General features: G+C 41.4%; 1 protein-coding gene across 3 annotated transcripts; it reads right to left on the bottom strand.

Annotated features, from left to right (window-relative positions):
• Positions 1 to 4,912: 4,912 nt before the first annotated feature.
• pex10 (peroxisomal biogenesis factor 10) lies at positions 4,913 to 14,101 on the bottom strand. Of its 3 annotated transcripts, XR_003984764.1 has the most exons (7): positions 13,634 to 14,099; positions 9,148 to 9,228; positions 8,632 to 9,044; positions 7,965 to 8,131; positions 7,404 to 7,539; positions 6,253 to 6,984; positions 4,913 to 5,283 (listed from the first exon to the last, which is right to left on the bottom strand). XR_003984764.1 is itself a non-coding variant. In XM_030424398.1 (6 exons), exons 1-6 carry the CDS (start codon positions 13,743 to 13,745, stop codon positions 6,916 to 6,918), a joined length of 978 nt encoding a protein of 325 aa, XP_030280258.1. In that variant the 5' UTR covers positions 13,746 to 14,099; the 3' UTR covers positions 4,913 to 6,915. The 3 variants fall into 3 exon arrangements, 2 of the variants coding, with proteins under 2 accessions (XP_030280258.1, XP_030280259.1); XM_030424398.1 differs by having other exon boundaries at positions 4,913 to 6,984; XM_030424399.1 differs by lacking the exons at positions 4,913 to 5,283; positions 6,253 to 6,984; positions 7,404 to 7,539 and adding an exon at positions 7,581 to 7,822 and having other exon boundaries at positions 13,634 to 14,101.
• Positions 14,102 to 20,169: the final 6,068 nt, after the last annotated feature.

Raw genomic sequence — 20,169 nt, 5'->3', positions numbered from 1 at the left:
TCCCCCCAGAGCACCTACCACTATCCCATCCCCAAACGATAGGATACCAGTGCTAACTCCACAAGGAGTCATAAACCAAAAGAATAAACTCAAGGCTTTGGACCAAACAGCCATCTTCACCATGCTCCAACTTGGCTGGAGCTCCCGCAAATATTAAAAAATTATATAAATATATATAACTAAAGACAGGGCCGGAATGTTAACAACACAGAACTCAGATCAATCTAAGAAACCTGCACATAAGCATATTGACTTATAGGGTAAGTTATGGTGCCATTTATATCAAAATCAACAGAACATATCTACAGTAATAGTATAATATTATTCATATAAACTATTTCGTAGACAGTGCTGATAAAAAAACCCCCCAAAAAACAAAAAAAAAAACATTTCAGCACCACTTTTCTTAAGTAACATAACTGCAGTGGCACATACACTCAGACCTGTTTCAACAAGTTTGCAGTAACTAACCCAAGTTTACTTGAGTGTTTTCACAAAAGCTGCGGCTTCGTCAGGTGATGTAAATTCCTTTGTGACATCCCCTCTGGTGATTCGGAGGCGGGCTGGGTGTAGCAGCCCAAACCTTATGTCGGGAATGTCCCTGAGCTGGCGTCGGATGATGTTGAAGGCTGCACGAGCTTTAGCCGTCCGCGCCGTGAGATCCAGGAAGATGGAGATAGTTGAATCCTTCACCTTGATCCCTCGCTGGGCTCTGGCACGTCGTAGGATATCAACACAGTCTGCATAATAGTGTAGACGTGCTATTATGGGACGGGGACGTTCGCCGGGTTTCGGCCTGGGCTGTAGGGATCGATGCGCGTGGTCCACAACCGGCTCTTTTCCCAAGCCCAGAGCATCTTTCAGCAGGGTGGAAACTATGGTCGCGTCGACTGTGTTGTGTTCCTCGGGTAGTCCTATTATCCTGATGTTATTACGGCGAGACCTCGCCTCCAGGTCTTCACATCTACTGTCAAGAGTAACAAGTTGTGCCGAAAGTTTGTCCACTTTACTTTTGGGTGAAACCACATCATCAGTGCATGTCGACAGGGGGCCCTCCATGTCATTCACAGTAACCTTTAGCACCTCCACTTCCGACCAGATAGCCGCCGTGTCAGCTTTTAGCTCAGTCTTCACACTCTGCAGCTTGGACTTTATATGAGTGAAGATGTTTGTCATTGCCGTCTCTAATTCCGTCTTAAAAATGCCTACCATCTCTTCTCGAAGAGCAGCGAGCAGTTCAGCCTTAAAGTCCGCAGAAGCGATGCTCGGGACGGCAACAGTTTTGAAGTGGGCGCCTTAGCAACTGCACACCGCAGAGGGGTACGTCAAGCACGTCTTACTCCATTAGTCGCTAAGCCGGAAGTCCCTGATAGAGCAATCTTTATTGAAACAGATCTCAAGCCTGCGTCCAAACCAGGCGGCCGCACTCTGGTGTTCTCAAATCTAGGGCAAAGTAATGCCAAACGCTTTGCCCTCTGCCCTATCAGAAATCCTATCGAGCCTTCGATCTTAGGAAATCTACCAATTACCACCACCCTTTCTCTGGTGTGTGGGCCTTTTTAGAGTCTATTGTCCATACCCACCTACTTCTCCTAATTGGTCACTTTGGTGGATTGAAGGTCCATCTATCCAATGGGAGGAAAGAAGGATGGGTCTGCCTCACACCCCCTATGAAATAACTAAGGCCCACACTTTGGGAATCACTGGGATAGGTCAATTGCCAGTGACAAGGACATTGACTACTTGGTGTAGCTAAGGAAAACGTTGTTTGGATTAAAATAACATCACTTTTGTAATTTCAGTTACGAACATACCAACGTTATGTAAGTAACTTAAGTTACTCTACGTACGTGATGTATATTAATGACGTTAGTAAGTTAAATTAACTAACTGCCTTTTGCTTTCACACAGTACATGAATAGAGACCTCCTGGATGAAAGTTCTCCCAACCATCCACCCCAACCTCCTCCTTATACAGACTTTTTCACCCTTCATACTACTGACCAACTCCTTTGTTGCCGTAATAGTTACTACAGCCTTTAGGTTGCGACCAAATGTAATTATGGGTCATAAAAATATTTTTTCACAGTCTCTATGTGCCTGTGCACTATGACCAGCAGATGGGGCCTTCTCCAAACAATATGTATTCCTTGGTGTGTATATGTATATGCTTTCTTAGCACTACAAAACACAAAACTCATGTGTAGTTTAGCAGTGTTTAAAATCTGCCCAATAAGTAGAGCTCATTCTGCAGCTAACAACAGCTACAGTTTCACTCTCTTGCCTCCCTAAAGACAATGGTAAAAAAGAGGAACGTTTTCATATTTTCAAATTAATACTATGTTCAGGGTAATTGAACATATAACACAGCCAACTGCCAAGCTGTTAATGATCTGGAGAGTGAGGAGGAGAGCAGCAGACATCCATGGCTGCAGTGTAATAGACATGACTGAGCACAGGGATCCGTGCTAGCTCGGTAGCATCTGCCTCTGCTGACAGCCATACTCTCTATGGAGGGGAAACCAGATTATCCAAAATGACAGCGGTGTAAGCAAACTGGCTGGTTGTCAACAGGAGAGAGAAAGTGTGTTGGGACTGAATGTTTGGATGTAAACACTTTTGAGTGCTGGCAGAGTGTGTGGGCTCCTTTATACTTTCCATCACAAAGAATCAAGCACTGACTGGAGAAAAGAAATCACATTGCTGAAGACACACGCTGTAGTCGATGTTGGTTGGTGTCATTCTGAAAAATACAAACATCCTGTGATGTTTTCGTCTGCAGAATTTTCTAGGAAGTGATTGTATTTTTATTAATGAAGCTTTAGCTGAAGCAGAGATGAAGTTGACAGATTTATAGACCTAATCCCAGAGCTACGTGTGACAGCACAGTAAATCTCAGTGGTTATCTCACTGTTAAGAGATGACTCTCCATCCAGACATGACAGTTGATCACTTCACATTCACAATAATGACGGGTTGGAACATGTCTGCTCTCTTCCCATTCTTTCTATCAGAAAGAGCAAAGTATTTTTTTTTGTACAGCTCACTTGGGGAGACTACAGAGACACATACCATCAAAGACAGCAGCCTATTTTGAAGCTGCTATGTTACGGGAAGTTTAAAAGCCTATAATTACAGACACTGTTATTTTCACATCACCATATCACAGAGAGCAGCATCCACAAACATCTGTAAAGACAAGGGTGTTGTGCAATCTCTTGTTCCACTCCGGCTTTGTTAATTCACAAAACTGTCTAAAGGCATTTTGATACAGGATCTACAAACATGATAGCAGAAGGGACAAAACAATGAATATTAATTACCAATCTTATATAACTGGCTTATTTACACTGCCCACTGGGTCAGGCACACCAAACCGACAGTAAAGAACTAGCATTGATCTTTCCTAGAGGGAAAGTAAGGATGTGGAGGTTGTAGAAGTGTGAATCATATCTGACTTTAATTTATGGAACCAGAGTTGGTGTCCCCTCTTTGACCTGCAACTTCATTGTGCTTTTTTTTTTTTGGAATGTTCCAGTTAATTTGCCATAAAGATGGTAGCATTAAGGTTGGGGAAACATGGTTTCCCCAACCTTAATGCTACCATCATTGCCAAGCACAGATTTAGTAGGAAGCCAGGATGATTGCCAGATCACAATGGACTGTGCTGTGATTATTCAAGATTCCTTCAAAATGACTTGTAAAGATTTCAGGGGCAATCTCACCGTTTAACAGGCACCAGTGTTGTAAAAAAGTAAAAAAGTAATTCTTGAGTAACAGTAAAGATGTTGTGATAAAATACTACTTAATAGTGCTTGAGTTAATGTCTTGAAGTATCTTACATTAAATATATGAGTGAAAGTACATAGCATGTGTGTATGTAAACTGTATATTATGGGCCGACTGATTTCCCACATGTTGTTCCACCAGAGTGTGTTGGGATTGAATGTTTGGATGTAAACACTTTTAGTGCTGGCAGAGTGTGTAGGCCATAAGAGAGCTAGAAGTCAGTATATGTAGAGTTTTACCTCTAATACTCCTTTAATGCTCCAATGTGTAGGGTTCAGGAGAATCTACTGACAGAAACAGAATATGATATTCATAATTATGTTTTCATTAGTGTATCACCACCTGAACTTTCTCATAAATGTACTTATTACTCTGGAATGTGCCATGTGTAACTACTGAGAGAGAAGGCCCTTTATTGCAGACAACATCCGAAATCTGTAGCAACTAAAAATGAAATAATGGCTAATAATGTAATAACGGCTAATAATGTAATAATTCAAATGTAATAAAAGTTCATAATGTAATAATTTAAATGTAATAAAAGTTCATAATGTAATAATTTAAATGTAATAAAAGTTCATAATGTAATAATCGGCTCATAATGTAATAACATCACGGACGCATAACGTTATAAGGGCTGTGCGCATAATGTAATAATGTAGAGATTTATTGATACATGTATTTTGCACAACAGTACATTTGTTTTTTTCAATGGTTTTACTCATGGAGAGTCATGTGTAGGAGTTGTGAAAAATGGTTTTGTTTGTTTGTGCAACCGCTTCAGCTCAGTTGTGGGGCTACAACTCAAATTAAGGATCAACGTCCAAACTCGCAATATAATGGAAGCTATTCTTCAAAGTGTTTGTTTGGGGGCTATCAAAAGCACAGCATAACAAGTGTGTCCACTGTTGCTATTCCAAAAAGACATGGTCAACCATTGAAAGCTGACTGAGTAGGCGTGCCACCTCGCTTTGGCTCGTATCCTGACAGAGATTAGGCACATTTATGTTGCTAATCAACTCCAAGTGTCTCAGACTGTCATTAGCAGACTGGTCTCTCTGTTACGACCCCCTAATATAGCTCGTCCCCCAGAGGGCCCAACATAATCGAGTAGACAATACAGTCACGATAATCAGTCCATTTATTGATCACAGAGACTTTTAGTAACCCAAGAGGTTGGTGAGCCGGCGAAAAGAAAAAAACCAAAAGGAAGGGGAGCCACCCAGGCCAACCCACAAAAGGTCGCAGGACCTGGGCTCTCCCCTCGAACCTAGAGGGTCATCCAAACTACCACTAAAGAAACAAAGCCGTGAAAACAGGGCTGCCAGGCTCACCAAAACATCAGTAAGCTGAGGACACAAAACTAACACATTTTAGATCAGACAGCCAAAACTCAAGTTGCAGCTCAGTCTGGCAGCAGGAGAAGTGAGAGGGAGTCCGCCACCTTCCTCTCCCTCTTTATAGGTCCTCCCCCCTGAAACAAATTAGGGCCACCTGGGAGGAAGCATAAAACAAAGGGCATTAGACTCTGGTCATACATCTCACCTCCAGCAGGGGGGGAGCATGTAACACTCTCGACATCAGAACCTTGGTCCAGTGCATGGAAGGCCTCATAGTGGTTCCCCACGGGTCACAGACAGAGCAGATGACCAGTATCTGAGGATCCAAGCCTTATGCCACCATGATGCCAAAACTCCAGAGACATCAGAGGGCTGTCAGAAGAACCAATATGTCTTAAAAGACATAAAAGACAGGTTTCACCACTATGGAGACTTCTCATTTCTCTTATTTGTTGTTTTCGCACTCCCCAGAAGTCATTCATGTCTGCAATCTTACAGGCCAAGTATCTTCTTTGTTGAGGACACACGGGGGCAGCCTTCACGGAAGTCTTGTACCGACCGACACTGCAGTGGACCAGACTGATCTGACATATCCCATCATGACTGGAGTTTCATCCCAGAGAAAATATGGATGATAGATGAAACTCAAGTGTACCACCATCAACCTTTATGTTGTTTGTTTACTGCTTCACCAGCAAGTTAAAATGTGTAAGCCTGACTGTAGAGACCAAAACGACCACAAACAACTTTCTTCAGTTACTCAAAATATTTTTCTTGGAGGTTTTAAAAATGGGAGGCTGATCATACCCGAGCATGGGGTTTCATATGTTACATCATTTCGGTTTTCCCTGACAACTTCCAGTGTCCAGAGGGCACCATAATCACATTCTGGGTTATTAAATGATTTCACAATTAGAATATCACCTAATACAGAGGCAAAATATGAATAAATATTTAAACTCATTCTGCGAGTTGAAATGGTTCCTGTGCCTCTGAACAATCACAAAAAAACAGAAGTTTTGTTTGCATGAAAATGAATAATCAGGATATCAGCAGGACCATCAAATCCCAACATGTCCAACGACAGATAAAACTGTGAGAATGAAACAGGAACTGAACTCACACAAACCCCAAATCCAGACAGTTATGCAGGATTCAGATCCAGCTGTTCGTTTCTCCAGAGATCAGCCTTTGAAAAAATAAAGTGATCATCAAGCAGAACTGTTTCCGTCTGTCAAAGTGTAGGCCTAAACTATATTCACTGCAACTTTAAATCATATAAAACTTTTTAAATGATTACATGTAAACAACAGACACACACTTGTTTTTATCAAATGAGATACCCCCAATGGTTTAAACACCAGACAACAATTGCATGCCACCCCTGAATTCCAGGCACCGTCAAGCACACCTGCAGTGGGCCAGCCAACATGTTGGTTGTCAGTGATGTTCACTGATGAGGGCAGGCTCACTCCGCATCGGAATAAAGAGTAGCAACATGTCTGGATGCAAAGGTGTAACGGGTAAGTGGGTTTTTGGCCAGTGTGAAAGGGTAAAGGACAACTACTTGATTAGATTACATTAGAAAAACCTAGAAAACAAAACTTCGAACATTCACCTCATTTTATTACAATCTGTTGTTTTAATGTTTTACTTAAATTAAAATGAGTATTTACAACTTTGAACAGATACAATCCCAAATTTTAGTCAGAATCAACCAAAGAAAAGTGTGTGTGTGTGTGTGTGTGTGTGCGTGCGTGTGCGTTTAATATCAGGCTCTGTAGTTTTAGCTGTAGTTCCTCAGGTACACCAGTCTGTGAGGCTGGAACTTCTCTCGACACAGAGGGCACTCAGCCTAAGAAGTAAAACAAACACACACATGACCGTGTTACATTGGCAAAACTTGCTGCTTGGCCCCCACCAACACCTCCATTGCTCCAACCCCCTCAATGTGGTTTCAGATTTGCTGTGTTAATATGATTTAACACAAAAAAGATTAGAAATATGAAACATATGAGCACCAGACCAGAATAATGAAGGTCTGAAAACTAGACACAGGGACTGGAAATACTACCCCAAAGTCAATCTTACTCAACAGGTTTTATTCAATAAATTACAACAAGATTAAATATTAAAATCTCTGCTTCGGTTGCAATAAAAATATGTTTAGTTGAAACAGAAAGCCATAAGCCATTCATTATGTAGTTCAGTTATAGTACAGATGAAAAGTGATTCAAATTCTAATGAATTGTGCTAGTCATGTCGAAGCCTGACCTTGGTGTTGCACCACTCTGTGATGCACTCCCAGCAGAAGAGGTGTCCACAGGGAGTGGACGTGGAGTGTCTCCTCTCCTCCAGGCAGAGGATGCAGCGGACAACTCTGGAACCTGCGCTCTGTGTATGCTGAGGACTGGAGACAGACGAAGACTTCAGCACTAAACTCAAATTATAATACTTTCTACAGCAAAGCTTTTATTACAATAAGTGCAGTAGCTCTTGCAGTGTTGTTTAGAGAAAGCGATAAATGGAAATCTTGATAAGAGTAAAATCGGCTCCCACAATTTTCTTTATGGCTCCCCTGCTTTGTGTCGACAGACCAAAATTGAATTATTTCACCGTAATAGTTTGAATTAAGTGCCATCTGATCAGTACTGCAAGTCCACATCTCCTGAAATCAACAACTTCTGACCAGGCTGCAATGACATATTCATCGATAATTAAGGACAATGCTGTTCACTTCAGGACTGAAATATTCAACTGTAGAATAAGGATAAGTTGTTTAAAACTACAATTCTGTCCAGAGCGGTGTTGTTTTGTCTGGTCCTTGTCATGTACCTGAGGTCCCTGTGGAGCCTCCACTCCTGCCTGGCTCTCTGTCTTTGTCTGAAGTTGTTGAGCTGCAGACAAACTGTGATGAGCAGCTGGAAGAGAGACACGGCCCCCAGCAGCCTGTAGCTGCTTCTGATGGTCCCGTCATCGCTGTTCAGCCCCATCACACGAAGCTACACACACAGACACACACACACACACACACAGACACACACACACACACACACACACACACACGTCATAATCCAAGCACCCCCCCGAAGCTCAGAGATTCCAAGAAGACTTAAAAAGACATTATCTATTTCTTTATCTAGTTAGCTGAGTGCTGTTGACATTTGAACCAAAACTGGTACATGAAATCGGTACCCAATGGTTACTTTTTCCGGTACTTATATTCTCTGTATAACAAACATTTAATAATTAGCAATAGATAATGATTGAATTTTCATTTTTGACTAACCTGAACCTTTAATAACTAGTAGTGGAAAAAAAATATGGGTGTGGATATTAAGTAGAGTGCAAATAAATGTGAATTACATATGAATGCTGTCTTGATTAAATATGTAAATGTATGGCTGGGCCCGCTGTAAAGCTTTTTTAAAACAGAATAACATTTCTGTTCTGCCTAAATGTGAGATACTGTATATCTAGGAATGTAAAAACAAATACCTACATAGCTGATACCAGCTGCCCTCTTTGATAGATGATAGAAAGAGCCACTGATGTAGAAAAGAGCCACATGCAGTCTGTGCAGGAGAGTCAGACTCTGCTGGAGGAAAAACACTGCGGGCAGGCATGCCTTCCTCTGGGGCTCTGACAGCAGCCCCACTGCCCTCTGCATCCATCTCCTCAGCCAAGACTCCAGGCTCCACAGCCCGGGTGGTGCCTGCCGCCGACTGACACCACTGCGGCTCTCCTGCCCACCTTCCAGCTCATTCTCCAGGCACACCAGAACCTTGTCCAGAAGGTAAGGAAAGAAGGCATGGCAGAGGACAAAGAGGCCTCGTCTTGCCGTGGAGGGGATTTGACGTTTACTGGGATCCACCTGGATGATGTTGACATATTCTTCACCAAGGGTTTGGTAACCTTGGGGGATAAATGATAACAGTGGAAACAGATAACCACAGCCCAACTAGTAAAACATGCATAAATTAAGGTAAGATGTCATGCTGGCTTGTTCAGTAACTACCTGAGAATGTTGTTATCCCGTAATATGTAAGGTCTGCCAGCAGCTCTATCTCTCTCCTCCAGTCCAGCCATCTTTTGGATCCTACAGAAAGAGAAACAGAAATAAGTTTGACATGGTTGAATAGTCTGGGATCAGTAAAGCAATTCTATTCTATATGGTTGGCCAATAAATCGAGATTATCAATTAATTCCGGGCTGTGGTTTCGGAAGATTTTTTAAATGAAAATGGTTTTTCTCTTTGACTTCCTCTGCCGCTACTCCCCCTTGTAGTTCAAAGTGGGTTCCCCCCTGCATTTACTTCACACAGAGAGACAAACACAACAACATGGCCGCAAGAGAAAAGTTTGTAGTTTCGAGCTGGTTCGGTTCTGTGGCGTCAGACCTCCAACAAACCATGGCCTGCTGCAAAGTGCTGCAACTAAAGGCAGCGGCACAACCAATTTATTTCAGCATCTCAAACAGAAGCATGCAGCAGCGTGGGACAAATGATGTTCACTATGAGATGTACAGAATCATTTTCTCATTGTTTCCCATATGACAAGTAAGGGGCTCGGTGAACAGCTATTACAGATGCCGTCATGATGCAAATTGCTTAAGATATGGTGCCCATCTATACAGTGGAAAAGTCTGGGTCTATCCACATGCTGAAAACTGTACAAATGAACACGTGAAAGGTCGCTAGGGAGCTGGAGGGAGTGCCATTTTACTCCACTGCAATAGACAAAAGGGTCAAGGAGGCCCTTTTATTTATTTTTTTAAGTGAGTTTGAAGGTGCACTGTTTACAATGTCAGGGCAATTTTGTCTACAATAAAAGCAGTGAAATAAAAGCAATACTTTGAATAATTTCTTTGACTTTGGTCTGAAAAAAATAGGAGATTCAACTTTTAGGCCATGCCCTAGTGGAATATAGAAAACAGGTGCTGAATTTCCTACACAGCTGTTTCATAATTGAACAGGCAGTTGCTTCATCACTTTAAAAAGGAGCATTAATTATGATGGTAACCAGGCCATCTATTGCTTGAAAGAATAAAACCTATTGGTAGTGAGTTTGGTTACAAAACTGTACACGGCCTTGCCCCGTTGTACATGTCAGATCTCATTAAACCATATATTCCAACTCGGGCATTACGCTCTCAAAATTCAGGGCTCCTGATGGTTCCCAGGATCAAAAAGAAGTCAGCTGGCTGCAGGGCTTTTTCCTATCGGGCTCCTTTCCTCTGGAATAACCTCCCAGCTGACATCAGACAATCTGGCTCTGTTGACGCCTTTAAATCTAAACTCAAAACTCACTTCTTCGATTTAGCCTTTAATTAGCCCTGATATCAACTGTAAGCTTCTTCAGTGGGTCGGTGTCAGTCTCAATGAGTTTCTATACTACTAGAGTTACACTGTGCTGCCGACGAGACACAATCTGTTTTTTCTGATAAATACTGCATTTCTCTAACCTTTGTTTTTGTTTTCTGTTCCCACAAGCTGCAAGCTGTGTCACTCTCTATAGCTTTCTCCTCCCCTCCTCTTCTCTCTCCTACTTCTCTTTCTCCTCCTCCCCTCTTTCTTTCAGGCTCCCTTCTGATGGACCACGGGCCCCTGGGACCATCCACCATTTCCGGGCTCCTGCTGCCTTGAAATACTGACTGATCTGGATCGTCACACCCCGGGCTCTCCTGGATCATTGCTCTCCTCTGTTTCACTATCTCCTCATATCTTTATTTCTGTAAATCTTGATCCCTCTCTCTGTCTATTACTAATTATGTTGTGTGGCCTGCCCTCTTCCAGGTCAACATGGTGGACAGGAGGTCGTCTGGCTCGGGCCGCACTTGGTGATGCCTCGTCCTGCTCGGTCGTCTCCTGGTTCCACTAACATTGCATAACTTGTATCCGATCTTCTGTCGATGTAACTTGTAAACTGTGAATTGTTGCTCTTTTCTGTACACGCAACATCTATTGCATGTCTGTCCATCCTGGAAGAGGGATCCCTCCTCTGTGGCTCTTCCTGAGGTTTCTTCCATTGTTTTTTTTACCCTGTTAAAAGGTTTTTTTTCCATCAACATGTGAAGTTTTTCCTCACTCGAATCGAGGGTCTAAGGACAGAGGATGTTGTTCACTGTACAGATTGTAGAGCCCACTGAGGCAATGTGATTGTGATTTTGGGCTATATAAATAAAATTGATTTGATTTGATTTGATTTGAGTGACCATTGAACTCAACTCAGACATTGTAGTAGGGCTGGGCGATATGGCCAAAAGTCTTATCACGATATGTATTTTTTTTCATTGATATCAATATATATCACAATATATATTGAACAATAATGATAATGTTGAATTTACAGTTTTAAGAGTATTCTCCTTAGGACAGAACCAAAAACAAACCAGAAGGTTAATTATGGTTTATAAAATACAGTTATTTATTGTCAACAGTTTATTGTTAACAGAACCAACCAACCAATTGGCTTTATGTTAAACACTGAATAAATAAAATAATACGTACAATTGCTTGTTTCAAACATGTCTCAAACATTTTAGAGGTAGTTGTACTGAACTAAGGCTGAACGATATATCGTTATCGTATCTATATCTAGATATGAACATTCAAGATATTCATATCGAAAAAGCAACGATATAAACAATATAGAAACTGATGTTTGGCAGAGTGTACTTAGCATCCATGACGGTCATCAGCTTCTTGAAGCCCTGTTTTTAAACTGTGCTTATAGGCATCATATAGCGGTACAGTGAGTAATTGCGCTTGTTATGTCTTGTATCACTTCAGTTTCTTCTTATATGGAGTGATAGCTGAAAAAGCAGCGGCGACTGTTGGTTGTCGGAGTGAAGTTTGACTAGTAGAAGCAGTGGGGCTGGTCAGTTGGCTACTTGCAGGAGGCTGATGCTCGCATGACAGCTGGAGTTCTGTTTGGGTCAGTACCTGTTCAGATGATGGAAGAGGTTGGTGGGCGCCGACACATTTTGCACCTAATGCTGGTCTGTCATTTGTAGTACTTCAGGTAAGAGAAGTATTTCCAAATAAGCGAAGTGGTTTGACCTTTCTTCTGTTCAATTTCTTTGTCTTTGTCAGTTTCCTCGCACTCGGTTTGGCTAGTCTGACCCCTCGTGTTCTTGTGTCGGCTCGACACCGTCATTCTGAGTTGTTGTGAGTGGGATGGACCAGAAACATGCATTCACCACATGCATTTGTTTGTCTTCTGTGCGAATGGCTGTTGGTGTAGTGTTTCTAGGTAAAGGACAACAAACTAAAAAAATAAATAAAAAAAAACTTTAGCGAAAATAAACGTCATAAATTTATCACCGTTATCATGGAATTTTTTTTGTAAAAATGATCGAGATCGTTTTATCGTCCAGCCCTACATTGCGATGTGACTCTCAGCTCATGTACATTTTAAGGTCAGGCTCCCACAAACATCGACTTTAGGCAAAGTCAGGACACACCAAGAGAAAGCACCATCCACAATGAAGAGGTCCAGATTGTTGACGCTTACAAATACCTTGGCACTTTGTTTGATTCACAGCTCAAATTCAAAGAAAACACTGAGATGATTGTCAAACGGGGTCAACAAAGAACTCACTTAATGCGAAAGCTAAGTTCTTTTAATGTCTGTGATACCATTTGGTGCAACTTTTATCATTCTTTTATTGAAAGCCTTTTAACTTTTTCCTTTATCTGCTGGTTCAAAGGGTTGTCTATGAAGGAGAAGAACAGCTTAAATACCACTGTCAAAGTGTGTTTCAAGATTTTTGGCATTCAGCAGAGGAACTTGGGTACTATCTGGGAAAAACAAGCAGCTGAGAAAGCAAAAATAATTATCAGCCAACCAGACCACATTATGTCAACCAAGTTTTTATTGTTGCCCTCTGGTCGACGCTATATTGTGCCCACGAACAAATCTAATAGATATGCGAAGTCTTTTATTCCATCTGCCGCTCAAACTCCTAAACACAGACCCCACTCATTTTAGAAGAATTTAACCTATTTATCTATTTACTCATTCATTTATTTATTTACGACGTACCCGTGTGCCTTTTGAATTGTTTTCTGACTGACTGAATGAATGATCGTTGAAATGATTTTATGTTTGACGTCCGGAAAAGCTACAACTAAATTGCCCATTTGGGATAAATAAAGTGGTCTGAACTGAACTGAACTGAACATTCTCACCAGTGCCGGTACCAGTGCTACATTATTTTGGAAAATTTAAAAACTTAACCGGTCAGTAATACGTGGACTCTTAAAATTAATAGTTTATGCCCTATTACTCACAATAATCCGATAGAGAAGTTGCATTGATGTCAATAAAATTCAAGTCTTTAAATATGCTGGGCCATTCATTTTTGCAGGGAGTTTTGCAACCAACGAGATAAGGAAATAAAACTGCCCCTTAAACTGGCTAGCGACATGGTTGGAAGTGAATTAAACTAGCTGACGGAGACGAATGCTAATTTCCCCGTGAGTTATATTTAGAAAAACTTACCAGCAAGTGTTTGAAACGCTTCGTTGGCGTTGTTTCTCAGGAAGGTCTGAAAATATTCGTCCTTTTGACTCGACCGAATCAACTGGGACTGGTTTGCAGCAGCGAGGGGCATCGTGAGCTAACATTAGAGACTCTAACGTTACCAAACCAAGTGACAGTTCATGACGACATGTTAATGTCCACTAGCAGAAGCTTTTCAGACAGACAAGCCCCGAGGAACATTAACTCTCTGCGTCTGAGCTGGAAGTCTAGTTAAACTCCAGCATGTCATGTTAGCCGAGCAAACATTCAAGAAGCAGCACGCCGAAATAAAAACAAGCGAACCTAACTTCCGGGTCCGTGGTTCAGTACTCTGCCCCTGTGGTCTGCATTATCGGCATACACACTGATTTTTCTTTATAAAAGTTTGGACAGACCCATGCAGCCAAATCCAGGAAAAAGACAGGAAGTAAATGTGTAACAACAAACGACTGACACCGATTATCAAGCCCCTAACGCCTACTGCCGTCTACTGGCAGGAGGAGGCATTGCAGACTCACTTTTAGTTACTTGCGACCAATGAAGTCTGCTGGAGATAACACCTCCTTGTAACTTTTGCATTTCCAAAGAGGATTTTTTTGATTTTTTGTTTAGCTTTTCATCATATTCTTCATGCTTTAAGATTAATACAGTGCCATAGAGAGAAAGAGTTGTGACACTCTGTGATGTCGCCGCCGGGGCATTCACGTGGTTCATGTAAGCCCCAGTAGTTCCAAAACACAGGCTGGCTGTCATGTTCTTCTATGGGACAGACAGCAGCGATTGCGTTATTGAACACACCCAAGTACTTTTTCAGCAGTTATGGCATTATAAAATTCAGTCAGTTTTGCATTTTGAGAGGCAGGGTGACAACGAAAAGCTGTGTATTACGAGGATAACTTTTACATTTTTGGAGGGAAAAGCTTAGTGTTCATGTTTAACTTTTCTTTTCATTATCATTCATATGATGATAGACGTCTCATGATTTTCATTTTAGCACAACTGGCCTGTGTTATTGATTCCCGTGATTTGGCTTATAAATTCCAATTGAGCCATTAGCTTACCTTCGTGGTAGCACTAAGAGGTCTGCCGTGGTCCGTTCAGCATTCACCTAGCAGCTAGCTCACTCATTCTGATGAAAGTGGCCACCCCCAGGACCACAACGTGAAACATGGTCATGTTAATACTAATAATTTACGCTTGTATGCTTGGGTCTAGAGGTAAGTGCAGAGCTATTAAGATTTTTTTCTGTGGTTCTGGGTTAGTGCACAGAGTAAGAGTAACGTGAGCTGTAACTCAACCCAAGTAACTTAAGCAATTAACTATTATAACAACCCACTTGTAACTCCTGTTACAGTTATAGAGACAACAGTGTAAGGATGGCTGATACAAATGAAGGTTTTCAAAGAAAGTATTTTTTTATTAAACAATGACAGACAACAAGAATGTGTGTTTGTGTGTGTGAACAAGAAAAACAAAAACCAGGGGCAGGTGATCCATGACACCGCAACCATGAAGAACCAAATGAAAAAAAAAAAAAAAAACTCAGGAGAAGGACCAAATAAGCAGCCAATTTGCAGACCATTAGCAGCAGCCACCGCCACCATCGTCAGCCGCTGTGACGACCAGCAGCAGCCGCCGCCGCGACCACCGCCAGCCGCCGCCATGACCACCACCAGCAGCAGCCGCGACCACCACCAGCCGTCGCCGTGACCACCACCAGCTGCCACCGTGACTGCCACCATCGTCAGCTGCCGTGATCACCACCAGCAGCTGCTGAGACCACCAGCAGCCGCCGCAGTAGCCTACATGGAAGAGAGTAACCATGTTAAATTGAACATGGAAAAATACAAAAAATTAAGTGCAGCCAACAACCAACACATTATAAAAAGTTAGTATGTCACCAAATTTTATTAAATATTGAATGAAATATTTATCACAAACGCCCCCTTATTTCTACTAATGCTAGCAGCTAGAACTAGTCTTAAATCACACACATAACCGACTAACGATGGCTGACACAGTCAGGTTCAGCAGATAAAAGCCAAAATAAATAAAACCCCTTGATAGTACATGTAAATCCTGCTTGTTAGTTACCAAACATCATTAAAATAAGTTGCTAGCAATTCATTACCGGACTCTTAAGTTACCTTCACAGCTGGCGAAGTCGCGCTAGCTAACTAGCTAGCAGGCAATGCTTGAAAATTGGTTATAACAACCAAGATAAAATATAGATAATTAGGCTGTGAATATACAAATGAAGACCAGTATAAGCATCACAAAGGGCCTCTGATACAATATAGACAGTTGGCAATTCAAAAGAGGTCGATAATTCAGCAACTTACCTCTGGAACTTTTCGATGCACCGCAATGAAAGTGAATGAAGTCCAGCTCCCAAATGACAGTGTTTGGAACTAATCCGAGCTCCATAACCCGGAAGTAGGCAGTAAAAAGCGCCGCCATTTTTTACAACAGAGGTCTATGGGAGTGTCCCCACTCTGTTTACTCCATCACTCCGGATTAATATATATCCACATTGCTTATTGTTTCACTTGCCTCCAGAGCAACGGTGGCTGTTGTTATTGTGATTTTATTTCATTCCATTATCATTTAAGGGTCCACTTAGTAATAAAGTTGATTTTTGAGACTCATGCCCAATTTGTCAAATACTGAAGCTTTGGGATTGTAGGTAGGTCAACATCCCAAAGCGTCAGTAGCCTTTTTGACAACTCAAAAATCACCCGTCTTACAAAGTGGAACTTTAACTCTGTGGTATCATTCTGAGGTCAAAAGAAAGGCCTTTGTTCACCATGGCCAAGAACAGTCAAACCAAATGCAAAAGTCACAACACGAGTGCACAAATCAGAACACAAATGACTGGCAGGTTAACCACTTCATGACAGCAGCGAGGCTGCTCTAATAGACAGGTGAGAGTAGCCACACTGCTGGCATGATAGCGGTGGCTCACCATGGGTCAAGCGAGGCTGCAGTGGCGCGGAATTTAGAGATTCATCTAGAGTCTTGCCTATTTTTGCTGCAACGCACACACGGTTCTTGGAAATAACCTGCCAGAATACGTCCTGTTTCACTACTACAGTGTGTCTGTAGAACATGTCACAGACACGAAGAGAACACACACAGCAGGTGAAGGGCAGTTCTTTTCCTGTGCACTCTCCTTCCCTCCTTCTCTTCCTCTTCCACGTTTTGCTCTTTCAAAGGGGGTGAAGGAAAATCACGTCATCCCATTTATTTTATCAAAGGCAAACTCCATGTAAAGAGATAGTGCAGGCAGGAAATGCGCAGCAGCAACAAAGCTGCCTGTGTGGACACACACAGTGCTGGCACGCACTACACAAGTATGCAATGTGGACAAAGTGTGAGCTGTCAGCAGGTGCTGCCCTGCCACTGCTTCACCGCCCGCCCAGCCTGAAAGACGCTGTAGTTGGGACAGCCAAAGTGCAGAGATGGACAGAGTACTCGACCCCAGTACTTGAGTAAGAGTACAAATACTACTGGTCAAAATTTACTCCGTTACAAGTAAAAGTAGCTCAGTCGACATGTTACTCGAGTAAGAGTAAAAAAGTACTTGCTTTTAAATGTACTTAAGTATCCAAAAGTACATGCTTTTAAATTTACTTTAAGTAAAAGTAAGAGTAAGAGTAAATTTCTTATTTTTCACATCAATGATTAATATAATTTTTTCGAAATAAATTTAAGGACCTTTTAACTCTTGTTTCTGAGAATGAACTCTTTGAAACCACCTGCACTGATGTGCTTGCTTTTAGAACCACAATGTTATATAAAGCCTGCAGAAACACCTATAAAAACAAATCAAATGAATGGGATCACAGGAGGACAGCAGATGTTGCAGATGCAGATGTTTATTAACAATCATTAAAACTGTAACCAAATGAACCTGCACCGTCCAACTAACTCTCTATCATTTAGCTAAGTTGGGAACTGGAACCCCCTCAAAGACCAAAGTTGTACCCAGACCACTGGTTGAGAATCACTGCTTTACAAAAAACTACATCTGATGCAGCCATTGTCAAAGTTTTGTGTTGACAAACGCTGTCGAGAGCGTGGCTACTTTGGTGGTATCCTTATGGGGAGGGATGACATATTTCCGCTTTTACGTAGATCCCAGTGGAGAGTGTGCACTGTGATAGGTTTCCTTCTTTGACAAACACAGCTTGTGTCCAAAAGTATTTTAGAAAGAAATAAAAATAAAAAGAGCAGACCTGAAAGTAACGAGTACTTTTCAGCCTTCCTAGAAATTAACTCGAGTAAAGGCAAGGCAAGGCAAGGCAAGTTTATTTGTATAGCACAGTTCAGACACAAGGCAACTCAAAGTGCTTTACAGGCACACACAAATTACATTAAAAGACATAAACATTTAATTTAAAAGACATTAAAAATTGCATTAAAAAATAATAATAACAATAATAATAATAATAATAATAAAAATAAATTAAAAATTGCATTTTAAGACCAGTAAAAACATTAAGAGACAAACATCAAAACAAGTAGGCTAAAATAGAGAAGCTTTAAAAGAAACAAGACTGTAGAGTCAGAGTAATAATGCAGTTCAAAGACTTGAATTGCTTCAGTTAAAAGCAGTGGCGAAAAGAAATGTTTTAAGTCTTGATTTAAAAGAGGTGAGTGTTGGAGCAGACCTGCAATTTTCAGGGAGTTTGTTCCAAATATGTGGCGCATAGTAACTGAAAGCTGCTTCTCCATGTTTACTTCTGACTCTGGGGACTGAAAGCAGACCGGTACCTGACGATCTCAGAGGTCTGGATGGTTCATAACGCGGCAGCAGATCAGAAATGTATTTTGGCCCGAAACCATTCAATGCTTTATAAACCAACAACAGGACTTTGAAATCTATTCTTTGATAGACAGGAAGCCAGTGTAAAGATCTAAGAACTGGAGTGGTGTGATGTGTAAAAGTAAAAATATTTGTCTTGGAAATGTATTCAAGTAAGAGTAAGAGTACCAAAGAAATCTAATACTCAAGTAAAGTACAAATCCTCTGGATATGTACTTAAGTACAGTACTCAAGTAAATTTACTCCGTTACTGTCCACCACTGCCAAAGTGTCCTTGTGTTTACAGCTCCCAGTCTGTTGCATCAGCTTCCACGCTGGCCCTTTGTTTTAAGCAACCGCAAGAAAAAACACAAGCCCAGCCCAGACAACCACTGAACATACTATTAGGAAATAGCATACTAGCTAGCTAATTCTTGTCTCATTTGTTGTCTGATTAAATAGTAATTTTTTTGTGACCAACTGAGCTCACTCCATCTCTCTGGTTGTACAGCGGGACTACCAGTGCCATGTTCCGATATCCATACTTCTCGTACTTACTATACTTTGAGTACTTAGAGTGTTCCGATATAGATCGCGGCGAAAAGAAGTGTACCTAAAGGACCCGGATGGTGCCCTAATAGAGGCAAAAATGCTGAGTGTGCAACGATGTACACTTTGCGCACTCAATGGCCGCCATCTTGTCTACGTAACGGAGGAAGCGGAGCCAGGCAGAGGCGCTCAGCTCAATTTATTTTTTTTTAATGGCTACTGAGATGACAGCGCCTGCAGCGGAGCCATGTTGCAGGATTGTAGGATTGTAATAGTTGAAAAGTGAAGTCGTAAATGTCTTTTGTTCACCATTCAAAGCGGGATGTTTTTGGCGGGTGACGAGCCGCAGCGGCTGTCACGATCGTAATTTCCGGTAAGTGAACCACGGAGTATTAGATTTGGAACAACACTCACCTGCTGAAATCTGCGTACTTAGTAAGTGTGGATAGTGTACTACTACTACTTACTTACTGCTTAAGTGTACTCATGGAAGTATGGATATCGGAACACAGCACAGGTCACGCTGGGGGTGTGGACACAGGAGGACAGCCAAGGCTTTCGACTGTGGGCACAGTTCCCACTGATGTCCCTCAGTAAGGTGCGAGAAATAACACAATTGAATGCAATATGTAAGTGAAATTGTAGAACTTATTTTGAATGTGTAAAACGATAACCTTAGAAAAAATGTACTTGAATTGTGTAGACTAGATTACTATGAATATGTTTAATTCCAAACATTCTGAGTCAACAAACACGGGGATCAGCTCAGGCACCACACACCATATATACGGTGTGTTTACCATACTAGTGCATTGCCCGTAGGAAGCATGTATTTCTATAGAAAAGTGCGAGGTTAAGTAGCTTTTTCATGGATGGCCAAATGAGGCTGTGTTTGAAGGTGGGACGTCAGTGATATAATTGGCTGTTTTTGATTATACCATTATATGTCACCTTAAAAACTATTTATCTTGCCTTACTTGGTGTAATTATTTTTAGCACAACCTCACATGTGTGACTGTACAGTTATTTTTTCATTTTAAGGTACTATATTAACACTATGGACCTAAAATCACAAAATAACATAAAATCAGAGTAGAAAAAGTTAGTTTTTTTACTGTGAAAACCACAAATATGTTTAATGGACCAATTGCATTAGTTA

This window comes from Sparus aurata, chromosome 7, assembly GCF_900880675.1.
Source record: "Sparus aurata chromosome 7, fSpaAur1.1, whole genome shotgun sequence".
In the NCBI taxonomy this organism is placed as follows: Eukaryota; Metazoa; Chordata; class Actinopteri; order Spariformes; family Sparidae; genus Sparus; species Sparus aurata.
The sequence above is the reverse complement of the archived record's forward strand: the minus strand, read 5'-3'. Positions and strand labels throughout refer to the sequence as shown.